Source organism: Meleagris gallopavo, chromosome 3 (genome assembly GCF_905368555.1).
Source record: "Meleagris gallopavo chromosome 3, MGAL_WU_HG_1.1, whole genome shotgun sequence".
In the NCBI taxonomy this organism is placed as follows: Eukaryota; Metazoa; Chordata; class Aves; order Galliformes; family Phasianidae; genus Meleagris; species Meleagris gallopavo.
The window spans coordinates 82663928-82689443 of NC_139406.1; the positions used below are offsets into that span (position 1 = coordinate 82663928).

At 42.2% G+C, this 25516-nt stretch overlaps 2 protein-coding genes across 5 annotated transcripts in view; one reads left to right on the top strand and one right to left on the bottom strand.

Annotated features, from left to right (window-relative positions):
• ATAD2 (ATPase family AAA domain containing 2) overlaps window positions 1-13517 on the bottom strand; it is a 34752-nt gene extending 21235 nt beyond the window's left edge. Inside the window, exons 1-9 of one of the 2 annotated variants that reach the window (XM_085221640.1) lie at window positions 13078-13517; window positions 8106-8248; window positions 7288-7337; window positions 5842-5977; window positions 4817-4916; window positions 3583-3661; window positions 2544-2654; window positions 1662-1713; window positions 539-670 (exon numbers count right to left, since the gene is read on the bottom strand). In XM_085221640.1, the coding sequence (XP_085077766.1) occupies window positions 539-670; window positions 1662-1713; window positions 2544-2654; window positions 3583-3661; window positions 4817-4916; window positions 5842-5977; window positions 7288-7337; window positions 8106-8248; window positions 13078-13257 (983 nt within the window). In that variant the 5' untranslated portion in view covers window positions 13258-13517. The remainder of the gene's footprint in view (window positions 1-538; window positions 671-1661; window positions 1714-2543; window positions 2655-3582; window positions 3662-4816; window positions 4917-5841; window positions 5978-7287; window positions 7338-8105; window positions 8249-13077) is intronic. The other variant, XM_019614239.2, reaches the window with a different exon arrangement.
• Window positions 13518-13550: 33 nt separating this feature from the next.
• On the top strand, window positions 13551-24883 carry NTAQ1 (N-terminal glutamine amidase 1). 3 transcript variants are annotated; one of them, XR_793086.4, is made up of 7 exons: window positions 13551-13711; window positions 13901-14000; window positions 14468-14518; window positions 16956-17104; window positions 17538-17662; window positions 23272-23499; window positions 24604-24766. XR_793086.4 is itself a non-coding variant. In XM_085221646.1 (6 exons), exons 1-6 carry the CDS (start codon window positions 13635-13637, stop codon window positions 23409-23411), a joined length of 642 nt encoding a protein of 213 aa, XP_085077772.1. In that variant the 5' UTR covers window positions 13551-13634; the 3' UTR covers window positions 23412-24883. The 3 variants fall into 3 exon arrangements, 2 of the variants coding, with proteins under 2 accessions (XP_085077772.1, XP_003205309.2); XM_085221646.1 differs by having other exon boundaries at window positions 23272-24883; XM_003205261.5 differs by lacking the exon at window positions 23272-23499 and having other exon boundaries at window positions 24604-24883.
• Window positions 24884-25516: the final 633 nt, after the last annotated feature.

Genomic DNA, 25516 nt, shown 5'->3' on the forward strand with positions numbered 1-25516 from the left:
GTCCCCTTTCAGTCATCTTTTCTCAAGGCTAAACAGACCCAGTTCACTCAGCCTTTCTTCATAGGGGAGATGCTTCAGGCCCTTCACCATCTTTGGGGCCCTCCGCTGGACTCTTTCCAAGAGATCCCTGTCTTTGTCATCAAAGTCATCTGGCTGAAGACTTGTTTTTTCGTGTGCGTTTATTCAAATAGTTTTAATAAGAAATGAAACCTTTGTCATTTCCTAGGTTTATCAAATAGTCAGATATGGTGGCTTTCTCTCTAGACAAGCTACTGAAAATTGCAGAAGTATGATTTTACCTAGAGAAAAAAAAAAAAAAAAGTGTTCCTCCCCCCATTCTCTCTTCACAATCACACTGCTTATAAGTAATTAATTTCTAAAAATTCAATTTGAAATGTTTGGTTACAATCAACAGGTGTGATTAAATATGACTGTCACTTAGTAACTATACAAGACTAAGAAGATAACTCTCCACAGTTATGGAGATGCTATCTGCTCAAATAGATCCATCCCTCCCATGTTCTCTAACTACAGTAACCTTCTTATTGTCCTGTTACGGCTGTGCATCCGACGCCTCTCAACACTCTCCTCCTCATCAGATGAGGATGACAAGGAAGGGGATGATGAGGAAGATGATGTGGAATCATCATTGTGGGCTGCATGTCTCAGTCTGCAAGCATTTAAACAAAAAGGTTAAAAAACAAACAGAATTCTCTCAATATTTGACATTACTTGTTGTTTACTTTATCTCAGAACTCACTCTCCAAGATCCATTAACTTTCCAGTTCAGTGTGCCCTTTATCAATCTGATTTCAAAAGCATGTTACATTATTTTCATCAGAACAGCAAGATTAGCTTTTTTCCCCCTTGGGAAAATAAAATGTTTTTATTTTACAAAGAAAGTTCATGAACAAATTGCTCATTGCTCCAATCAACCTGACATGCATACACATTTAACTCTGATTATCCTCCCTGTGAAACATAACCCCTTTCCACTGATGTAGTTAGGCTTCAAAAAAACCTCTTCCTTCCCTGACCATCTATTTTCAGGAGTGCTGAACAAAACATTCCTAATATGCCTATCAACAGCATTCTCTGTGCTTTAACTGCTTACAGAACCTAAGCCTTCATCATTACTACGGCAATTTACCATTTCATGAAGAATTTTTCTTGTTGAATGTTAGCTTCATACAGAAACATTAAGTGATTTCAATCAGAAACTATAACCAGTAGTTGAGTGGTTAAAAAAAAAATTCTACAAACTCTTTCATAAAGCCTTCCCTTCTAAGTCTAATGAACTTACCTTCAACTTAATAATTTCAACTTAATAATATTCAACAAAAAAATTTCAGGATGAAATAGTCTGACTAAGATTTTAGAGGGAGATTCTGGCTTCAGTTTCAGAACAAAAGAATTTCAATTACACAATCTCAGGCACGGCTTCCATAACCATCATATCAGTGACCCACAAATACTGTATTTTTAAAAATCCAGGAAATACCCACCTCCTCATATCCAAAGATTTTGGCTTAGATTACCACAGTGATAATCATAAGGTTTTTCTGTAACCACCAACAAATTGAAAACCCTTTAAAGCTGATAGAGTAACAGGACTGAAAACACTACAAATAAATATAAATTATCAGTAGCCAGGCACCAACCTCTTAGGCCGTTTCCGTGGGCTGGGAAAGAGTATCTTGCGTCGTCTCGGTCCTGTTGAAAACAAAGAAGTTAGAAAAATGAGATAACAGATCTGAGAGAGTAAAATAGGAAAAGATTCAGAAAATGTCATGTGTTTCATCCATTTCTAATTCCAGAGGAAATTTCAAGTGTTTTTGTTTTGTTTTTCATCAGCGTACAGTGGAAATGCAAACACATACCTGCCTTTAAGGACACTTTAAAACCACAGGAGCAAGACTATCAAGACTGTTTAATTAGAGTGAGGGTGGTGAGGCACTGAAAAAAGGTTGCCCAGAGTGCACCAGTGGTTGGTGCCTCATCCCTGGAGACTTTCAAGGCGAGGCTGGATCAGGACCTGGGCAACCTGATCTAGCTGTGCATCTCCCTGTTCATTGCAGGGGAGCTGGACGAGATGACTTTTAAAGGTCCCATCCAACTCTAAGGACGATTACTATTATTTCAAGGACAGATGGGTCATCTTTGATTTTTAATTCTTTTCTTTATTCCCCTAACTTAAAATCAGAAAGTTCTCAGATGGAAAGAATAGTTGAAAGAATACTAGTTGAAGGAAAACTGGTAATATAAACTCTAAATCGCATATCAAAGCACCAGGAGTACAAAGCAGAAATTCTGAAATCACACTGTAGCAGTTAGCAATAGTGCTGCAAAAGCAAATGAAAAATATCAGCAAGTGAGCCTTGACATAGAAATATAATATGCACAGGACACATGCATCTGACAATACCAGAATTTACTTGCAGAATGAAGGTACAGTATTAAATGGATCTACGTGTAACTAGATATCTATTTCACTTCTATGAAAGAAATAAACTCTTAAAAAAAAAACCATGTACATAACCTACTTTCCAAAGGAGCTTGGTAGGGCACAACAGTTTTCCTCTGTCGGAGGTCATAACGCTTTTGATTATCTTCAACATCATCATCTTCTTTATCCTCAATTTCTTCTGATGACGCTAGTGTACCGCAGCATGATATTAAATTGTTAGGTATAGTTGCAAACGGTCCTAAAACCAACATGTACTACACAGGTGCCTGTAGCTTTTACTGTTACCATCACCTAAACACAACAGACCTGAAAAACCTTAAGACAAATTCATGCAACACATATTTCAGAAATTCCTAATCCAAGACAAGCACACAATATAGAGGTTGTTCCATTCTCTCAGAAACTGTTAGGTGACTTGTCATCATACTGTTTAATAACAAAATTCTGTCACCTTGCTTAGCTAAAATGCAGCTCCTATGAAAACAGCTAGTTCAGAAAGTCATTACTTGTTCTTTCGATCAAGTATTTCCTGACAAAAAGTTTTAATATTCTACAATGGTAAGAATAAGCAATCTAGCTCCCAAGTTCTAGCTGTGCCCAGGCCCCCTCATTGTTCATCTAGAATCCTTCACTTGGTTTCCTCCCTCCCACTGCACATCCCTAAACTTCTCTGAGCTTCTGATAGGAAGTGGCAAAGCTTTTCTTGGATTCTGTCTCCACTCTTTTTCATTTAGAAAGTTCCCACAAGGATCATCTAACTTACTGCCTTCATTACAACTTTCCTCTTAGAAAACTTCAAGTTTTCCCAGCACTTCCAAGTTAACGTGGTCTTCTGTGACTTAACCTCACTCATCTCATTTCACACTGAGTAAGCTCCTTATTACAGGCCCCAAAAGCAGCTGCCATAGACTGCCTACTGCAGCTTCCATAGACTACCTGCTAAAGACAAAAACAGATAACACCAAATTCTGCTTAGCTGATCTTCGCACTTGAGATTCTCATACACATCTGGCAGCCTAGCTTACTCCTTGAAAATTCTTTCCATGCTGCTCAAAACCCTGAAAATGAGGCTTTTGGCTAGGACATAGTAAAGAAAAATTGGAAACAGAACTAACCTTCAAGCTCCTGTTGATTGTCAGGTTCATCACCTCCCTCAATTTCCTTCTTTTCACGGGAATACATATCAAGGTTTTCCTAATGAAAAGCAACAAGAAAGATCAGTCACAAAAGTGCATTAACACACAGGAGCAGTGAACAGGATTGTGATTATGACATCTACAATTTGTAACAAGAATTTCTGTACTGTGCCGGGGCACACTTGTAGAGGTTAAACGCTTACCTGGATACACAACTGCGCGTATTAGTTAATAACCTGACAGCACGGCAGAATCGAGGAAAAAGAAACACCCTTCTAGCAATGGTAAGAAACAAAACCAAAAACAAAACAATCAACACTCAAATAACTCAGAGGCAGGTGAGAGATGCTGCATCAGGTACTGCGGACACCTCTGTTTGCATTTCGCGTTCCTAGGCAACCTGCGCCTTGAGGAGGGGGATTGGAACTCATGACCTCCAGAGGTTCTTTCCAACCTCAACCACTCTGTAACTTGAGGGAAATAAAAAGGAATTCACATCTAAACAAAAAAAATCCAAAGGCAAATTTTAAACATCTTAATAGTCTACGTGCCTGTAGTTCAAACGCACAGCAGACGTTTGTAATTTAATAGAGAAAAACTAAGAGTAAATGTGGCATACAATTCTGACAGTGTTGAATGTGAAGGGCATCAAGATCCTGAGAAGAAACACAGAAACCATACATTGCCTTTTGTTAAATTTGCCAACTATAAGCGCTCTTGAACATGATGAGAAAGAAAATTAAGGAGCGAAGGAAAAACAGCTAAGTTATACAAAATGGGATGGAAAGCATCAGGTAACCTTTCTGAATTCAGTCCTCAATCAGAACTTTTAATAAGACTTCGAGTAAAAACTCAAGTTCTGAAACAAGTTTGTTTAACTGGATCTTGTTTCAAATGGATTTAAGTCCATCCCAAAACCATAAGCCAGTTCAGAAACTATAGTATAAGACGTGAGGTAATGCTGAGCTGTTAAAATACATCTTCTGCAGAAGGTATTTCTTCCACTCTTAAAGGATGTCTGTAGTACTATATCAAAAGTTCTGATTAGAGAGCTAAAATGCACAATATTGCATTGCAGAAAATGTATTATCCTTAACCAGTAATAAATTCTTTGGAAGAAACTTATTTCAGCTAAATTAAAATTACTACTAAAATACTTGCCCATGCAAAATATTCACCTTATGCAAAAACCATAAAATAAATGAGTATTTACTTCAGCATTGTTGAACACCCCAAAGTCTTCCAAGCCCTTTTTATGGCGTCTACGCATCTTCTCCATGTCATCCATTTTTTGCAACACTGCTTCTGCAGTACTAAGACAAAAAGTTGACATGTAAGAATGGAGATAGGCAAGTACACAAAAAAATTAAAATGGAACACAGCTTCAGTACAACATTTTAATATGGCATGCACAAATCAGAAGTCACGGACACCAAGCTGAGTTCTTAAACATTAAGAAAAAAATGATATCAAATGTTTATTTTTATTTATTTACTTTACACATATTGAAGAACATTTGAGGATGTGCCAACATGCACTGCTTTCAGATTTATTTTCCCTCTTGCTGAGCACAATTAAAAAAATGTATATGAATGCAGAAGGAAAGTAAGAATTCCTGAAGATCATAGCAGGACCATTATAAAGAAATTATGACAGCATTACAACCATGCAGAGCAGCTTGAGCACTGTTAAAAAAACTTCCAGCCGTCTTTACTTAACTGACATGAGCTGCTTATTCCTCCTGTAACTGTAATCTATGTTTCTTGTTTTTCCATAATTGTATGTGCTAGAAAAATAATCCCTGCTGCTGTCACATTTTGCAAATCTTTTAGATAACAGTGCCAATTTGAGCTCCAGAATGAGAGGAAAGTCACAGCTAGAAATGCAGAGTTGCTACATTATTTGACTTTGGCTGTATCAAACGTTTCTTAGTATCTTACCTGAGAGTTACCTATAGAAGTTCACTAGAAATGAAGACATCTGATACTAGGAAAATTATTGAAAACAGTATGTTAAATCTAAAGAAAATTGCAATGTAAAGCTACCATTTTTGGTCAGAAGACAGCACAGAAACCCACGGAACTCACATACAAAAGGTGCTAAGAGCACGAAGATTCCCCATCCCATACCTCTCTCTGTTGTCAAGAGAAAAACAAAGTCCATAGGCAGTAGCGTGTCATAGCACGAAAGCCTGCTAGTAAGGCTCATTTAGTAGGTTAGCAAGGAAGGAACACTTACTTTGTTATAAGTGCATCAAAAAGAACAGACTGATTTGTAGTAGTATAACGGCTTCGTCGGACCTCCAAATCCTCATTTTCTTCATGGATTTGTTCTACAGCTTTTGCATCAGCTCTGGTTTTCAGTGCCCTTGTGACTGAAATACAGTAAATATGTGAAATATTTTGAGACAGTAAAGATGTGATTCCCTTTCTTTCACAATTGCTTTTCTAAAATGTAAAAACAAACTAACAGAAAATGTGAAGTGGGTTTTTTTTCTTTAAATACAGATTTAGAAGTTTTTGTCATGAGCACAGCACTCTACTTAGTGCTTGTTTTGAACACGTAGTCGTCTACTTAAAAGCATGACCTGTACAAAAACTTTAATAGACTGAAAGCTTCCAGTAGAGAAAACTATAAATGTTTCTCTAAAGTGTTTTACTCCATCCATCTAAAATGGTATCTAACAGCATTAAAAAAAAATTATTAAAAAAAAAAAAGGCAAGTATTTTCTTAGGATTCAAGTGTTTTATTACCCTGTGTAATTATGGATCAGTTCTGTTTTCATGACACAACAGCTTATTTATATTATTATATAACAGTTCATAAGAACTATTTCAAGATATACATCCAAATGCTGGGAAACTCCAGCTCTTGCTTTCTTTAAAAGCCTGCCTAGCATTTAACATAGTGCCTCCTTTTTCACAAGTTTGTTACTTCTACTGTCATTGAAACGTTGACCAGAGGACACTGGGAAGGTAATAGCTACACCACAGTCTTAGTATGATGACAGCTATGATTTGATCTTAGTTTTATAGTTAGCAATGACACGTTTGAGCCTGCTAAATAACACTTGTACAATCGGAACATGAACAACAGCATGTGAAATGCTTTATTTCAGGCACTTGCCCTGGTTTAGCCTATAGCTGGTAGGACACTGCATAGAACGAGTGGATTTTCCCAGGTGTCAGAAAGTGATCTATCAACACCAAGTGCTGCTTTCTTCAGCTCTGCAGTTTGATTCCAAGTTAAACCCATGAACGTCAGTGAAACCTTCCAAACATCAGCGCATTTGTGCATCTCCTGACAAAACTGCTTTTTAAATTACATACATTGTAATACTGTAGTAGTCCCACATATTTGCCAGAACAACTGTCAATTATTTTGTGTCCTGCAGACTCCAGAAACCCCATGCAAAAGAGAAACCTGAGGTAAGGATCAGATTCCTCAGTGCTTAAGAACTAGCTGAAATTCACACTGCATTCTATTAATTTCTTGAAAGCAAGTGGGAAGAATATCTTCCTATTTGCATAAAGTCCATACAAAATTCACTGTCTTTGAAACATACTAATTTTGGCTGATGAGTTCCAAAAGTTCTGGGGCCAAGTGAAATAGACAAAGTGAACAATTGCCATCCTCCTCAGAAACCAGGCCAAATAAGAATTCTAGTGAATTACAACTGCTTACCTTCCTTATATTCTTCTTTTTGCAGGTCAGATTTTGGCTTTGTCAATTGCCTACATTAAGAGAGAATAAAGAAGGGAAAAAAAAGTTTCAGCCCCATTAAGAATTGGGATCCTCACCACCTTTATAATCCAGTATACAAAGAAAAGCCCTTAATCTACGTACAGGATTTAGATCCCAGATCCATTGTGTAACATATGCACACAGTTCTATACAAACATGTGCTGTAATGTGATAGAAAGTACAGCAATAATATCAGGGTGGCAAATACTTTGGCTACAGCAAACGAGAACAAGGCCCCAGCGCAGCAATTGTGGACACAAACATGAAGGAAATAAAGCTGCTTACGTTTGGAAAGCCTCAGGTACAAAGGGATCTCCAGTTGCCTCCACCGCCAACCCTTAAATGAGGTCTGGGAAGGGGTGGATCCTGGTTCCATCCCTTCTGGTCACTCAGCTACGCTGCATACAGCTGAGCCCCCTGGGGTTGGCCCTGACTTCCCATCAGGAGCTCAATCACTGGTTCTGGCTGTGACAGCATTCCCACTACATGTGCTAATCTTGAAATCTCAAAATATGAACTATATCTCATGAACCAAAGTGGAAGAGAGACCTCCAAAAAGTTGGGAAAGGGTGCATGGTTTTTGGACAAGCAGAAGACTTTCCCTCTGGCCTCAAAGTACTGCTAGTGACATTAACATACCCAGAGAGCTCTACAGGTTCTTATCCATAGACTTATCATTACAAGACTCACTGGGTGTGCTTTCACTCTTGCTTTTCACTATACACTGAACACAGATTAAGTGTATACAAATACAGTACCTTCCAAAGTGTCTCCTATTTATATTTTCACTCAGTATTTCCATACTTTTCTCAAAGCTGGAATCTGAATGCAAAGTGATGTTTTTTCTTATTGGTCTTAAACAGTGTCCACGGAAACATTCCATTTCACCAGAGGAAAATCTCTATGAAAGACAGAAATAAGAATACATTTATTGTAATCATATTTATTCATCTGAGAAAGAAATTCTACCTCATTTACACAAGTTAATTCTTTAACCCTCCTGTCTTGAAAGTGGGGTGACCAATGGCAGGTAGACTGAGCCCAATAAAGAATTCAGAAAATGAGTAGCTTTCACAGCTCTTTTCTTGTCCATCAACTTCTTGTGGATAACATAGGGTTAATATCTGCAGTAGATACAACATTCCAGCAAAGCCTTTTACAAAAACATACTCTTAGACAAAAACAAAAAACAAAACCAACCCACATTTTCAATTTCAAAATTGGTTCTGAGGAACAGTCTAGCTTATAAAACACTGTATATCCTAGAATTAAAATGTATTTAGAATTTTTTCTCCTATCTCTGCTCCACTTATGACTGCATTGCAACTCAGATTTCCCAAAGGGCTTCCCTCATCCACAGAAAAGCAAAGGGAGCCAAAAAAAACCAATTTGACACAGTAGCCTTTTCCATGTTTGTGTCTGAAAAGTCTCATACACCTTGCCAAGTAGTTCCATCATGAGCTCTGTCCACCCACAGAAAAATAAGAACAACATTCTCAAAGCTTAGAAGCCTTTTTATTGCCACTGACCTTCTTCACACCACTACTCGAGCAAGGATGACTGCCATGTTGATGCTGTGATGATCCTGAAAAGGGGCTCATTCTGATCACAGCATAAAGGCTCACTAAGAGTGCACCAAACTACATTTCACACAAAGAAAGGAAGAAAATAGATAGGATTCTTCTGCTTCTCCACACCAGCTTCACTATGAGCTATTTCAGTTAGCATTTGATCAAGACAGTGACAGGAGAGTGGTCACTAGCTGAGAGCAGCACGGGGCTCGTGGGATGCCAATAACCACAGCCTGTCCTGTCTTCTCATTTAGCTCTAGTCCTCAGAGCGAGGAGCCCTCTGTATTCACCACTCCCAACCCCTGCTCAAGCAGGGATATCCAGAGCAGGGTGCCAACAACCATGTCTAGGTGGCTGATCTCCAAGGAGAGACCACAACCTCTCTGGGCAATTTGTGCCAGTGCTCAGGTACCCACACAGCACATAAGTACTGACTGGTGTTCAAGGGGAGCCTCCTATGTTTCACTGGCCATCACAAGTTGTCCTGACATTGGACACCAATGGAAGAGCCTTGCTTTGTTTTTACTGCACTGTCCCTCCAGGTATTTATATATGTTGTAAGATACCCCTGAGTCTCCTCCTGGCTGAGCAGGCCCAGCTCTCAGTCCCTCCTCACAGCAGAGGTGCTCCAGTCCCGTCACCTTGGTGGTCCTCCAGTGGACTATCTCCTGGTATTTCTTGTACTTGATGGCCCAAAAAAGGACTCCAGGTGCTCAGTGCACACTCTTCATGCTTATGTGTACAAGTGCTAACAGTCACAGAAGGGGACATCTATCATTATGGCCCATGCATCTTTGATGGCAGCAAGTGGAGCCTGGAGCACATCCACACTGCACATGGGTGTGTACATCAGCACATGCCAGCACCAACTACCATTCTGCATAGTTGGCAAGCAGGATAAGAGTTCTGAAACAGGGTACTGCAGCAGCCACAACTGTGGACCAAATAATGGAGACACCAGGGTGTTTACACCAACTGCTGTGCTGGGGGACAGCTACTGGAAACCATAGATCTGGGCCTGCTACCAGAACCCCAGGTGCGTGGCTGTGTGTCACCTGGGAGAGCAGGTCAATTCAGGGTCACTCACTGGCTTGTCTGAGGCCAGTGGCATGGTGCACCCACATATGTGCAGAGGGATCTGAGTACCAGCAGCTAGATCGAGGCTGGGCACCTTTGGGATTCACATCCAGCTGCTTGGGAGACCTGGGAGAAGCTACAGGTACAAGACCAAATGCTGCAAGGATCTGTGTTGCATGTGGGCTCACCCCTTTTCTCAAAAACGGGTTTTCACCCTGGTCAGCCAGAGGGAAAAGAAGTATGCTGCATGGACTGTTCACAGTCCTCTGAGTGCTGTGCTGTTGCATGGCCAGTTACAGGTATTCATATCAGTGTTTATTTATACCTAACAGGAATATGCATTGGGCTTCATTCTGGACAAACAGTGCTGCAGCACCCTCACCTTTGCAGGGCGACTGTGTTCCACCACCCCAAACATATAGCCCCAAACTTTCACAGGAGAATCAAAGTTTTAAGTACAAGGTGTTATTTCTAAATAACATAATCGCTTGTGAAATCACACTCCAAAGACACAAAGTTTACTTAAGCTTCTAAGTATGCCACTTGTAACTGCTGCATTTGGTATTTGTACCATCGACCTAGATGTAAATCTTACTTGGGAGAAAACTTAAAGGCTTCCAGCACCAGTTAAAAGATGACTGCAGCAATATGTCACACCGATCTCTGGGCTGAATTCCAAATTCAAATAAGAACAAACGCTAAAAGAATGCCAATATTGATTATTAGGAAAAAGACAATATAATGAGTTGAGAAATCTTTCTGCACGTACTTTTGCATTTGTTTTTTTTAAGAGACTTCTCTGTAACAACCTCAGTGGCAAACAGTTGTCCTATTCTTGATAAACTGTGCAGCCCTTCTATCTTCATTTTTTCATCAATTCAGAAGGATGCTGACAAAACAGTAAAAATGTACACTGCTAACTCTGGCCATCCTCCCCTCCCAGCACAGCACTGCAGTTCAATGCGGGACAGAAGCACGAGATTAACTCCAACAAGCTGCCAAAAGAGCAGAACTAGTTCATATCAGTTGCAAAAAGCTGAAAAAACACATCTAGGAGTAAATTAAGTAGAAAGAAGCAGACAAATCAGAACAGGAAGGAAACTGGATGAAGGAATTTTGAAAGTTACTTTCCTCATTCCATAGGAAGTGATCATCAACAATTGTTTCTCAAAAGTTAGCTGTACGACTCAAAGGAACCGACTGTACGCTGCAGTGCCATCAGAGCACACAGGTGTGTTTAGGCTATGAGGCTGCGAGCTCTGGTGCTGAGCACCCATGCAGATGACTCATAAAGAGTCTACAAAAGGGCAAGTTTTCACCTTGTCCAGACAAAAAGCAAACTATGGAGCACACAGATCTCAAGTACTGCTCACAGTACAGTGATCTTGCTCAGCCTAGGGAGTTTTACTAAGATTGTAAACCTATGGATACAAAGCTTCCAGAGGAACAGTAAACACTTGTGGCCTCCCATGGGACTCCTTGGGCCTGAGAACTTCGGAGAAGATAAACCCAGCATATTCCAGTTTACCTTAGACTTTCTGCTATACGCTCCTTAACCTGTATAAAGAAAATAAACGGAATAACTTGGAGATAAATGGCTTGCTGATATAACTGCAACAGCTGCTATCAAGACTTTGCACATCGAGCAGTTAGGGAAATGACACCAGGACTTCATCTTGGTTCTAACTGCATGTTCAACCCTACCCTTTAGGGCACTCCTACATGTCTCTGCAATCCAAGTGCTCCAGCAAAGCCTCATGGATCCTGGGAAGAAAGAATGACTCTGTGCCTTGAAGCACATTTCTGCTATGAAGGAGAAAAAAAAAACCAAACAACAAAAAAACCCACCACAAAACAAAGAAAAACATTACAACTTCATAATAATGATCCAACATTCACCGCAGTGATTATGTTCACGCTGAACTTCCCCACTGCCATTCCCATACTGACAACATGCCAGATGTTTTCTTCTGCCTCACTTTACATGTGAGGGAAGGCAATACAACGGGCAGCCTGAGACCATGGAGGCTTCCACAGCCATTTCTTGTACACATTGCAAAAGTGGGGATTTTTAAGCAGACTCCATGTCTGCTTGCAAAGAAAAGACACCCCAAGAACTTCTTGGAATGAGCTGAAGTTGCACCAACAGAGGTTCAGGTTGGATATTAGGAGAAATTTCTTCTCAGAGAGTGGTGATGCAGTGGCACAGCTGCCCAGGGAAGTGGTGGGATCACCATCCCTGGAGGTGCTCAAGAACCATGTGGATACGGCACTGTGGACATGGTTAGCAGGCATGGTGGGATGGGTTGGTGGTTGGACTGGATGATCCTTTTCCACTTTTAGTGATTCTATGAGTATTCACAGAATCACAGAATTGCCAGGGTTGGAAGGGACCTCAAGGATCATGAATCTCCAACACCCCTGCCACACGCAGGGCCACCAACCTCCACATTTAATACTAGGCCAGGCTGCCCAGGGCCCCATCCAACCTGGCCTTGAACACCTCCAGGGACGGGGCATCCACAACCTCTCTGGGCAGCCTGTTCCAGCACCTCACCACTCTCTCTGTAAAGAATTTCCCCCTGACATCCAACCTAAACCTTCCCTCCCTAATCTTCCCTCATCCTAGCTCTACAGTCTTGAGAAGACAAATGGGTCCCAACAACCAAAGGAGTTCTGAGACCACAGAGCACCTTCACAGCAGCTCCAGATCACCTCAGCGCTCACCAAATTCTGCTTTTCACACTCTTCTTGCCATCAGAACAGCGAGCGCTCTCTCTACAACCCTAACCACAACTACTCCAAAGAAAAAACATCCCTAAAATCTTTCTCGGACCACTTTTGAAGTTAAAAAATAAAAATAAAAAGCCAATCAAAATAAGGCTCGCACGGGACAGGCAGGAAGCAGAGCGGGCGAGGCGGAGGCAGAGCTCGCAGCGCGCCCTCTCGGCCCGCTCCCCCACACCTCTGCTCGCAAAAAGAGCACGCGCTCCAGCGCCGACACCGCCGCGCTCCGCATCGGGCGCACCGCACCACGCCGCGCCCGCCCCTCCTCCCAACCCCGGCGCCGCGCGCCACTTACAGCCGATCTCCCCCTCCTCTCCAGCCCTTCGGACCCGGTGGCGGCCGAGGAGCTCTGCGAGCGCGTCCAGGTGCGGCGGGAGCCGAGCGCGGTGGGCTGCAGGGAGATGAACTCGGAGCTGGAGTCCATGATGGCGAAGGGCGGCCCGCGGCGGGCGCCGCTGCTCCGCAAGACCACCATGGCGGCGGGATCCCTCCGCGGAGACAGCTTCCTGATGCCTTCCCCACCCCCCCCGCCGCGGAAAACGGCCTCGCCGCCGGCACGCCGCCGCTCCGCTCCCCGCGTTTTCGGAGGCTCGCTGAATTCGCTCTGCCCGCGGCCTCTTTTTCCTCCGGCCGCGAGTCCCAGCCCGCCTAGCGGAAGGACACGCGCGTCGCGCTGCGTCAATTTGAGTTTCGGCGCGGAAACGCCGCCGCGCGCCACTCGGGCGCCACGGGATTGGCTGAGCGAAGCGCTCCGCTAGCAGGGGGCGTGGCTTCCAACAGGGGGCGTGGCTTCCAGTAGGGGGCGTGGCTTCCAGCAGAGGGCGGGTGCTGTGCCGCCGGGTGGGCCCGGCCATGGCGCGGCCGTCTTCGTCCTCCTACCTGGCGGCGGTGCCTCCTCGGGCTGCCTGCGTCTACACCAGCTGCTACTGGTAAGGGTAGAGCCGGGAAAGGTCCCGAGGACGGGAGGTGGTCGCAGTATGGCGGCGGGCGGGGCAGTGTGTGGCAACGACGGTGTGCGGCAGTGGGGCCGCGTGAGGTGGGGAACCGCCCACAGCGGAGTTGGGTCTGTTGGGAATGTGGGAAGGAGAAGTAAAAACGCCGCCCTTGGTGTTTTACAGCGAAGAGAACGTGTGGAAGCTCTGCGAGTACATCAGGAGCCAGGATCGCTACCCTCTGGAAGAGTTCTATGCTGTTTTCATATCCAACGATAGGAGGATGGTGAGCGGTCGCGGTCTGAATGTGGTGGAGGCCGTGAAGCCCCGCCTGGGGGCTCCGCCGCACCCTTACGCCACAGCCTTTAAGCCTCCAGCGCTGTGGAGATGTGACCCCTGGCATTTCCGACCCCTGCCTGGCCTGGGGGGACGTGGCCCTACGGCCCTTTGGAATCAGCCCATCCAGGGTTAGGTGTGTTCGGGTCTCCCACTGTGAGATGTGGTTGTCTGATGTGCTTGGGGTAAAGGGAGAAGGGTGGTGACCCCATAGGTGGTGGGGAAACCCTGCCTTGTCACCTGGAAGTTGAGAGGAGTGGTGAGATAGGAGCATCAGATACTGTTCTAAACCATGCTAAGAGATAGGAGCTAGCAAAAATGTCCTGCCTGCAGCAGTGAGAGAAGGCAGTGCAGTGGATCATTGAGATTCATCTGCACGGAGTTGCAGTGTTTCATTTCAAATCACTTAACTTTCAGATTCCACTCTGGAAACAGAAATCAGGGCATGGAGATGAACCTGTTGTCTGGGTAAGGCTTTCTGTTTTTTTCTTTTTTGGTATTTAATAGCATGTTTGATAATTGACATTTGCACAACCATATGTGGGCAGTGTTATCCATATTTCCTGTAACATCTGCGTATCAGTAAAATAGTTTTTTACTGTGCAGACAGATGACTACTGGTTGCCCAGAGGCTGTGGAGTCTCCTCCTTAGAGATCTCCGAAAGTCTCTTGGATGTGGACCTGTGCATCGTGCTCTGGGTATCCCTGCTGTAGTTGTGCCACATGGACACTGAGGTCCCTGCAGCTTCAGACACTCCACAGTTCTGTATCAACATTTATTATTTTTCTGCAGCAGATTTATTAAGAGCCTAAGTCCAATGCTCCTTTTTATTGCTCATAGGAAAATAACAGTGAGCCACAAATCTACAAGTGACAGACCTTAACTTCAGTAAGAATGCATAACAAATCTGTGAAAATTCTGGATTTGTTGGGGCCACCAGTTCTGTAGAATCTGTAGTAGAAGTCTGTATTTGTAAGTAAAAGATGGATAAAATACCTACATAGGCTTTACATAGGATTGGAAAATGTAAGCATTACATGTCTTCAAGATTTGGCATGTAAACTGCCCTGTAAGTGGTGTCTTTGGAGTGTAGTTTGGTTGGTGAATGCAGTTCAGTAGTTGCCTCTATGGAATCTCTTTTACCTATGCAACATTACAGAGTTATTCCACTAAAAAATCCACTCAGTTTTGTGTGGTAGTGTGTTTCTGAAATTTAGCAAAAAATATTTGCAAGCTTCCTAATTGCAATTGCAGAATCATTAATTCTCTCCGAAAATATTTATGATACTTCAGTGGACTTTCAGTGGCATTTCACAGAATGGCTTGGGTGGGATGGGACCTCAAGGATCATCAAGTTCCAACTCCTCCGCTGCAGGCAGGGCCACCAGCATCCACGTTTAATACTAGACCAGGCTGCCTCATCCAACCTGGCCTTGAACACCTCTAGGGACGGGGCATCCACAACCTCTCTGGGCAGCCTGTTCCAGCACCTCACCACTCTCTCTGTAAAGAACTTCCCCCTGACATCCAACCTAAATCTTCCCTCCCTCAACTTAAAACCATTTCCCCTTGTCCTGCAGTTATCAACCCTTTCAAAGAGTTGACTCCGCTCCTGTTCATAGGCTCCCTTTAGGTACTGGAAGGCTCCTTGATTTGCTGTCTTCCTCAAGGAGAGCTCAGAACCTGTGCAATTTTGGCCATATTCTTTTGGTCACTGATTGCAATAATGATGAAACAAGAAAAGCAGAGAATTTTGTCCTCAGAGCAGACGTATTTTCATTCCATCCTTTAGCAGTGCAAATTTGATTGTTGATCCTGCACAGCTACAAAATAATAATTACTAAAAAATGTCTGCAGATACCTTCCATAGTCTTGCAGTAGCAATATTTCCATAAGTGCACATAATCACGACTCTAGTTTTGAGCAAATTTGCTTGTGTTGGAATATGAGCCCTAGATAGCTGAGAAGTGATGGGTTTAGTCTCAGACTTGTGTAACTCCCCCATATTGCAGAGTGGATGTCTCTCTCGACACAGGTTGAGATGAACCCTAGAAGAATAAATTCCCCAGTACTTATTAAAAAGAGATTTGCATGAGACTTTAAATGTAGAAAGAGTGAAGCCTTCTGGCAACAGAAATCTTAGATCTTACACAGCCCATCTAATGCAGGAAAGAAATAGTTGGCATTTACTCACAAAAGCTTGTCTTTTAAAAAGGAGGGTTGATTGCTGAACCAGGCAGCAGCCCAAATCAGCTTGAGCTCAGATGGAGTTTTTGTAAAGCTTGTAGTTAATTTTTTCGTTTACTTTGTAATAGACTTTTCTAAATGTTGTTTTTGTGTACAGTTGCATAGGTAGATTGGTCTGTGAAAATAGCTTGCCTGAGATCTTATTCATTCATTTCTCAGCCCTTTGTGCTTAGGGTTGTTCAATATCGAGTGTCAAAAGACAGAGCTTCAAACTTCTTGTGAGTGGATTTAGTGTTCTCTGTAGTAAACTGCTAACTACCTTCAGTTTAACTGTGGAAAGCTGCAGTGTAAGTAACAGACAATGTAAGTAACTCCAGTTTCTCTAAGCCTCTACCATGCCTGTGTTACTTATGTGTTAAGGAATAAAATAACTGGTATAAGGAGTAGTTTAGCTTTAGTTTGGCTGTCCAGGCTTAAATCAAAGGAGGCTGTAAAGAAATGGGAAGAACACCAAGGTTTACTGAGGAGTAACAAGGGTGAGGTGCCATTAGGAATCCTCTACTTCTGGTGGCAGCGGTGTCTGGGCCTAAATTTCAACGACAGAAATGATGTAAAGAAAAGGAGTTGTAGCTTCTGCTTCTAGAAGAATCTTTTTTTTTCCTCTCTCTTTCAGTTTCTGATAAACAACTGTTTAAATGATGACATTCTTCTTCTCAGGACTACCATGTTATCCTGCTTCACGTTCCGGGTGGAGAGCAGAACTTCATTTATGACCTTGACACTGTGTTGCCATTTCCGTGTCCTTTTGAGATGTACAGCGCAGAGGCCTTTAGGCCGGATGACAGCCTTCATCCAGAATTTCACAGGTGCTGACAAAAAAAATAAAGACCATGGATGGTATTTCCTGGAGACTAAGTTGAAGTTCTGTCTGTGGATAGACAGTGATAGAAGTTTCCGCTATATTTCAGGAAACTAAATGCACTGCATTATGTCTCTAAAGCTCTTTATCTAGGAGTTGCCATCTTTTAGTTATCAAAAGCCCTTCTCTTCCCTGCTTTAGTTTCTTGGGAGCTAGTTTGCTGCTTGGCACGTTTGTGAGTTAAGTATTTAACTAAATTAATGCTGTTCAAGAGAAAGAAGGGCTCTTGTTCAGAATGCCTAATTAATAGCTGTGACTAACAAATACGTGACAGTGGTATTATATGCACACATCATTTGATACAACTTTTCATCATTTTAATATTATTTATTTATTTGATGCATTTATTTGATTTTTTTCATTATTTCATTATTGTTTAGGAAGATCAGAATGATTCGAGCAGATTTGTACTTGAAGACATTTGCTTCAGACAGATCTCATATGAAGGATGCACATGGGAAATGGCAGAAACCTCCTCCTTCATACCCCTGCATTGAAACTGCTGGTAAGATGACAGAGTTGTGAAGCATTTGTCTTTTCTGAACACACAGAGTCTAGCATGCCTCCTGGCAGTTACCATTGTCAAACATTAATTACTCAGTTTTCATAAACTGAGCAGAGAAGAGTGGTTTTGTGCTATCATTACAATAGGGAGATGAAAGAAAGGCCCACATAAGATGTTGAAGTTTCTCTACCAGATGAATAGACCTAAGGATGCTTCGAAGGCAAAAGGGCAAGTCAGCCAATTCTTCCCCAGGCACTGAGTGTTAGTTTAGATAATAGCCTGTGGTCCAAGCACAGAAATAAAGAGTTGCCATCTCTTCTATTCTATATGGATTCTTAAGCCATACTTTCCACACAGCATGTCAGCTTACACTAAACACGTTTGCCAGGCTGGCTTTATATTTTCTCTCATTTTGTTCCCAGATGGAGAAAAGCATAAAGTTTAGTTTTAAAAGAGTTTCTGTTGTGTGTGTTTGGTTTTGCTCTTTCTGCTTTTTAAATAATGCAGTGCTATATATTAGAGAAGGTAGGGCCAAACAAATACATTTTGTATTTAGGGGTAAGTTTATTATAGTTTTAAGCTGCAGGGAACTTAATTCATAATCTTTGCATTGGCTTCTAAGAAAGTTTTGTGTTTCAAACTAAATATAAATTATGAATGGGCATGAGAGCACAGATATCATTTCATGGAGCTTTAGGTGTTTTTGGACATTCCAGGTTATAAAGCATCTCAAACCCTGTCTTAGTCCTTCTTTTCAGAAAAATGATATGCAGAGATGAGATTGGAAGCAGAGAATGCCTGACCTAGGCTGCAGTGCATGCTTCACTGCTAACTGAAGCCTCTTAGGTACTGAGGGCTTTTTGCCTGTGGAAACCTTATTGTTGTGATAGACACTAATGAAGGTGTGATGAGTGTAGACCAGGCCAGACTGGAAAGAGATGAAAACTCCCACTCAGGTTAAAATATTGGTGCACTAAGAACAGTTGTAAAATGATCCAAGCAGTTGTAGATATACCTCCAGCTGTAATGAATGACTCTGTAGCTACAAACCCTGTAACTCCCCTCTGGACTGCATGGCTGAGCTTTGCTTTACTGATAAACAACAGCCACATGGTATCAGCCAACCTCCAGATTGTCTCTGTGATGTTGGTAGAAACTTAAAGGTATATGGATCTTCATTCCTTCTATTCTTCATTCCTTAGTCTGTACCTTACTTAAGGAACATTCACAAGTCATCTAGTCAGGCTCCTGCTCTAAGGAGGTGTAATGAGATCAGCATTCTTTAGGGCTTTCTAGTCTAGTCCTGAGCAATGCCAGGGACGGAGGCTGCAACACCTCTCTAGGCACAGTGTTCTAGTATTTGACCACAGTCATGGAAAAATAATACATGTATATTTTTCCTAGTATGTAATTGGAATTTCCCATGTTCCCTGGTGAGTTGTGTTGCCAGACTCCTTTGAGAAGGCTCTGGGTCCATCACTATCCTCTAATCCATTACCTGTACACAGCAGTACCTCCTTCATCTTCTCTGTTGAAGGCTGATCAGGTCTTGTTCTCTCAGCCTTTCCTCAAATGACGTGTTCTCCAGGTCTCAACAAACTTGACCAGAAGTCAGTGAGGAGTTTAGGTCTAACAACTGTAGAGCAAGCATGTGCCTAACTTGTAGTGAAATCCTAGCCTTGTGCTTCGGTGATGCAGTTCAGTAGATCAGCAGGCATCCTGCAGAACAACATGGAGGTTTAGAAAACATTACTGCCAACATGGGGAACCAGTAATTTCTTCCTCTAGAGACTGGTAAAGAAATAATTTCTCAGCATAGTTTATCAGGCATAAAATACCTTTTTTTAATCTTGTTTGAAAACTGTGTGGCTGACCTTTTGTTACCACAAAAGAGCCTGAAATATTAATGTTGACATCCATGCCAAATTCCATTGCGGATAATTGTTTTCTCCCACCATTTCACTTAGACTACTCTGCTTTCCATGTTAATTTGTGATTGTGTAGATTAAATTGCTCACATTTCACGTTAGAAATGACTTCAATTTAATGGCTGACAGAATTGGCTGCATATATTGTTTTAGTGTCAGTTTATTTGTGAAGCATATCAAGATCAGAGCATTATATTTTTCTTTGTTATTGTGTGGCTGTCATTTAGAGAAGCTGCACTTCTAAGCTCTTGAGAAGATGATTACAAAGGCACGCAAGATTTTTATACTGCTTCTGTTTGATATGTGTCTTTGATGTTGAACAAGGGCTTTTTAAAAAGAAGTTAAGGATTATTTTAAAAACAAAAAAACAACCAAACCCACAAAAACACAAAAAAAGTAAAAAAGCAACCCAGACTCTCATCACATCTCATCACATGCTAATGCAATTTGTTTTTGCAGCTGGCTCTGCCCTACTCATTTGCAGAGCTAGGCTTGTGTGTGTCCTTTTGACTGTGCTCTGGCCTCTGCTGTGAGTGCCAGGTGAAGCTGCTTAAGCAAATTGGTGAGCTGCACACACAGTGCTTTCTCACCCAGTTTTATGCCCCAAGCAGTTCTGCTGGAATCCTCATGCTTGAGCTGTAGCAGACTGCTCTGCCCTGTTCCACCTGAATGCCAGTGGCTTCCTACTGGAAGAAGACAGAAGAGCCTGGTATTTTTTCTTTTTTTTTTTTTTTTTTTCTTTTTTTTTTTTTTTTGAACAAGAAATGATTTAAGGCACAGATTCATCATTCTTGGGCTCTCTAACCCAGCCTGGTGTTCTCTCTTGCATCTTCCCTCTACAAATTAAAGAGGTTTGGTTCTGCTTACCTTATGGGTCCTGATGAGATCAGCGCTCCTTACTGCAAGCCCATGTAAAACACAGCTTGCACAGTGCTTTTCACAATTACTCAGAACAGATGGTTTTACAGCTTGTGTACAACTGTTAACATCGCTCTTAACACTGAAAACCTTGTTTGAATTTCAGTACTCCCCAAGTGTGTGATAGCACATGTGAGGATTGATTTCCAAAGGCTTTTTTTCCTTTCTAGTTTTGAAGGTAATGTAAGTAGGACAGTTGAGAAATTCTGGAAGTGCTTTGTTGCTTATCTGTGCAACAGGCAGGCTGCTAGACAGACGCCAGGCAGATGTCTGCCATTTCTGCCTTTCTCTGCCAAAGGGGTCAGGGAAAAAAAAAAAAAAAAGACCACTATGAACATAAGTAGCTCATATGCACTATAACCCTTAGTTCCTCTCATTTGAGATTAGAAAGAAAGACATCGAGGCCTTTGAGCGTGTCCACAGAAGGGCAAGGAGGCTGGTGAGGGGTCTGGAGGACAGATCTTACCAGGAATGGCTGAGAGAGCTGGGATTGTTCAGTCATAGAAGAGGAGGCTCAGAGGATACCTTATTGCTCTCTACAACTGCCTAAAAGGAGGTTGTGGTGATGTGGGGGTTGGCCTCTTCTCCCAGGTAGCAGCGACAGGATGAGAGGTAATGGCCTCAAGTTGTGCTGGGGAGGTTCAGGTTGGATGTTAGGAAAAAAATTCTTCTCCTTAAGAGTGGTCAGGTGCTGGCACAGGCTGCCTAGGGGATTGGTGGAGTCACTGTCTCTGGTGGTGTTCAAGAAATGTTTAGGTGTTGTTCTGAGGGACATGGTTTAAAGGGGAAGTATTGGCAGTAGGTGATTGGACTGAATGATCTGAGAGATCTTTTCCAGCCTTGGTGACTCTGTAATTCTATTCTGTGAAAATTTGGATCTGTCAAGCTAGGCCCTTACTTCATGAGCTTTTGCACAAATAAAGAATCAAGCAGGATAGTCAGTAAAAGTACAACTAAGAACAGAAATTTTGTAGTAATGGGGGTGGCTTACTGAAGTTACGCAGCTTTCTGTGAACCTTGGAGGCTTTGGTTCAGTCTTGCTCACCCCCCAAGTAGTACTTGAGCAGCTGTTGTGCAGAGCAAGTCCCGTGTCTGGGAGCCAAGCCTCGGCTGCAGCACCACCTTCTGCCTCCTGTCAGCAGAAGCCACAAGTATATCTTGGCTAATATGCTAACTGATAGTCAACAGTCTATTTTTTTATTTTTTATTTTTTTTTGTCCCTGCTTGGGGAAAAACTGTCAGGTTTCATTAAAAAAAAAAAAAGAACCTATGCAAGAATTCCAGGATGCATCAGTTAGGTCTTACTGACTGTGAACAAAGTTGTTTTGGTCAAAGAGGAACTGCTAACTTTGTTCATGCACAAATGCAAACGAGCATGATGCATACAGCATCTGAGGAGGACTGTGAGTGTAATATAAATCTCAACAATACATATTTTTAAAAAGCTGTGCTGCTCTTGACTTTGTGTAAATCTTACGTAAAACATGCAGCTCCTTGCTTCTGCAGAGGAATCCTCTTGGTTTGTCAGCTGTTGCATCCAGATGTCCCATTTGTAAATTCTGCTGTGTATCATTCTTTTATCTGCCTCAGGAAAAGGACTTTCTGTTGTTCTCATGTGTTTTTTTGCTGGGCTGCTTCCAAAAGCTGTAAGGTCTAACATAACATGCATGGCATTCAGAGATAACATATGAATAATAAGAATTTTTATCTCCTGAAATGAATAAAACATGAGTCTGTTTTCCGATGGATAGTTGTCATATTGCTTCAGTGCCACCTGCTGGTTGGTTCTTGGACCATCCATTGCTGACAGGAGGATTCTTGTTTGTTGGTTAAAGCAGCTCTTCCTTTTATTAAACTTCTGTGACAGACAGTTTTGCTCTGCCACAGTCCTTCTGAATGCAAGAGAATATTTCACTTCCTAGAGATGTTGTGACAGCCACTTTCAAGTTACTAACAGCAGCAGCTGTGTTTGAAACTCCTGGAACAATCCCTTTTGGGCTTCTTTACTATTCTCAGAATGTTATCACAAAATTATTATTCTACAAAGTGCACATAAAACAGGGAATTACTTATCCTTCAAATCTTAAACCATATGAGTAATCAAATCCATTTTAAAATAAAAGCATCTGGAAAGAAAAGACAAGCTGAGAATTGGAAAATAAGCTTAGCAGTTTACCCATGAGCAGGAGCTGTTATCCTCTGCTAATTGTTCTTGAGCTACAACAGCAAATTGCTGGGCTTGTGCTAGTTTAAATCATCACATAATTAGGCAGAAAGTTGCCCTCTTCTCTTCTTTGGAAGCATCCATGCTTGGCTGGATGAGAGGATTTTTAATGTGCAAAGCCCAAAAAGACTTTAAACAAGAAAACGGTGGATTTAGGAGCCAGACCTTACAATTGGTGAGAGCTTGGATTCAGCGAGTTGCAAAGCCATCGTGGTGTAGGTGTGGTGCAAAGAAGAGAGCTGGGTGATGGCTGGCACCGCTGAGCTTGGGCTTCCCAGGCATCCTCTCTTCCTCACTTGTGCCTCATAATGGTAAGCCTAGTTATGTGAGGTTTTTGCAGCTGAAGCAGGTTACATCCTAGGATTTTCTAATCCATTCATTAGGGCCTACTCTGGTTTGGTTCTTAATCCTAAAGTGTGTGCATGAATCATCCTTGTTAAAATAAATACTTAAATGTGACAGAAAAGCTGTAACAATAAATCCATGTGCACCCCACTCTGTTCTTTAAACTCAATCTCTTTTAATATGTATTTTAAAAGGTTATTTTCACAGCTTGTCAATGAGAACATACAGTAACAAGCCCACAGATAGGAAATCTCTGATCAGTATGGTTCTGAGTCAGCACAGGATGCTTGTTGTACCAGATCAACTCTGGAAAAAGGATACACAAGGCGTCTAAACCCAAACTGCAGATCAGCACGTTTCACTGAGCACTCTGGGATCTGCAACTGGGACAGAATGGTTTCTACCTTTCCTGCTGAGGTCAGGTGAGAGAAAATCCCAGGCAAAAGGCAGTCATGGTTACTTTTCTCTCAAAAACATGGCAACTAACCTTTCCCCTTCTGACCTCCTTCAGTGGTTCGGGAGTTAAAAATAAGTAAAATACAAAGTGTTTGCCCCCAACCAGCCTGAGCATCCCTCTTGGCTACAGGTGGGTCTCTGTCAGATATTTCATCCTGTCCACATGGCACGGCCTTGCAGCAGGCAGAAAGCTCAGGGCTAGAAGGAACACAAACAAATGTAAGCAGCCTGAGAAGTAACAGATTCTGGGTTTGCCAAGGGTCTAATCGCTTCTGAAGCACATAAAGCAGCTCTGGATCTGCTGCTGTGACCCAATTCCTTCGTTGCAAAAGGTCCCTGATTCATCTGAGTTTGGTTCAGGACATTGTGGGGAAATATCTCCTCTGCCTTTGAGTAGTTGGGATTTTATGAATGCAGAGATCAGTAGGTGCCTGTTGCATTGCAATTGCCTGCTTTAGTTGTTATTTGTGCTACAGTTCTCTGACACTCAACCTTTTTAGGCTGCTGTTGGAGGGAAAAATCTTTGTCATGCATACTGTTCTATGACTAATGATACTTACTGATCAGGTAATGCCATTATTGATTATTGCTACAGACAGAGGGAGGGGTCAGGGGCAAATCAGAGAATCACTGAATTGTAGGGGTTGGAAGTCCCTTCATCTGGAGATCATCTGTTCCAAACCCCTGCTGAAGCAGGCCCCTTCAGTAGTAATGTAGAAATGCATCAGAGTGGGTTTGAATATCTCCAGGGTAAGAGACTCCACAACACCATTGGGCAGCTTGTTCCAGTGCTCTGTACCCTCTAAGTAAAGAAGTTTTTTCTCATGTTTGTTTGGAACGTCTGTGTTCTGGATTGTGCCTGTTGGTGCGGTGTTACAGATGCTGGGTACAAACGTTCTTGCAGTACTGCACAACTTGCAGAATGTTGCTGGACTGCTGCTCAGCAGATGTGCTCTGAACTCTGCCTTTTTAAACTCAGCTTTCAATGTTTTGTTCCGTGGGATTTTCATTACAGCTGCTACTGAAGCTGAATCAGGAACTTCAATTTCACTCTTCTGCTTCTCTTTTAGATTCCAAGATGAACTTAGATGATTTCATCAGTATGAATCCCAAAGTGGGATGGGGCTCAGTGTTCCCCTTAGTGGACTTTGTGTATCGATTTGGCAGACAGACTGATTGCAGCCCTTCCTTGAAAGGACAGTGAAGTAAACAAAGAAGGTGTCTCTGCTTTAATTTTGAGTCGGTTTGTTTTGTTTTGCTGCTCTTACAGTATATTTATGAACGGTTTATATTTCTTTATATGGAATAATTATCTGGGGAAATCAAATAAAGCCTTTTGTTTTGTAAGAATGAACTTGTTTGTTTTTTAATATATCAAATCAGAGGTAGACATCACATTATAAACATATTGCTTTTCCACCTACTTTGCCCAAAAAAAACACTGTGGGGGAAAAAAAAAAAACTTTTGGAAAAATATGCCTGAACTACTGCACAGTGTAGCTCAGCATGCTGAATGTTACCATGCTTAAGAAGTGAGGATCAGTATATTTTCTTCATTATTTCTGTCACTTAGATAAATTGACCTGGTGCATCTCAATTTAGTCACTACATCCATAAAGGGAACTTCCAAGCACTGTGTAAATCCAGATAAGTTGATGCTTCTGTGCTGTACGAGAGGAGAATTAAGTGCCTGATGTTTCAGTCAAATTCACCTAATGCTAAGGGGTGCTGGAAGATGCACTTGCTTTTCCTTCTTGCATTGGCTGCACATTCTCACCTATCTCCACATGCTTGCACTTGGCATTTGTCTGGCCCCAAGGTAATCCAGGCTAGGAAGCTAAACTAACAGAAGGAAGAAAAGGTTTTTTTCTTCTGTTTAGCTCCTTGAACCGGCTTGCTCTGAGGTCAGACACCTGCTACTGCTGGTATAAGTAAATCAGCAGGAGCATATGGCTGGGGGGGAAGGGAATGAACAAGACTGCC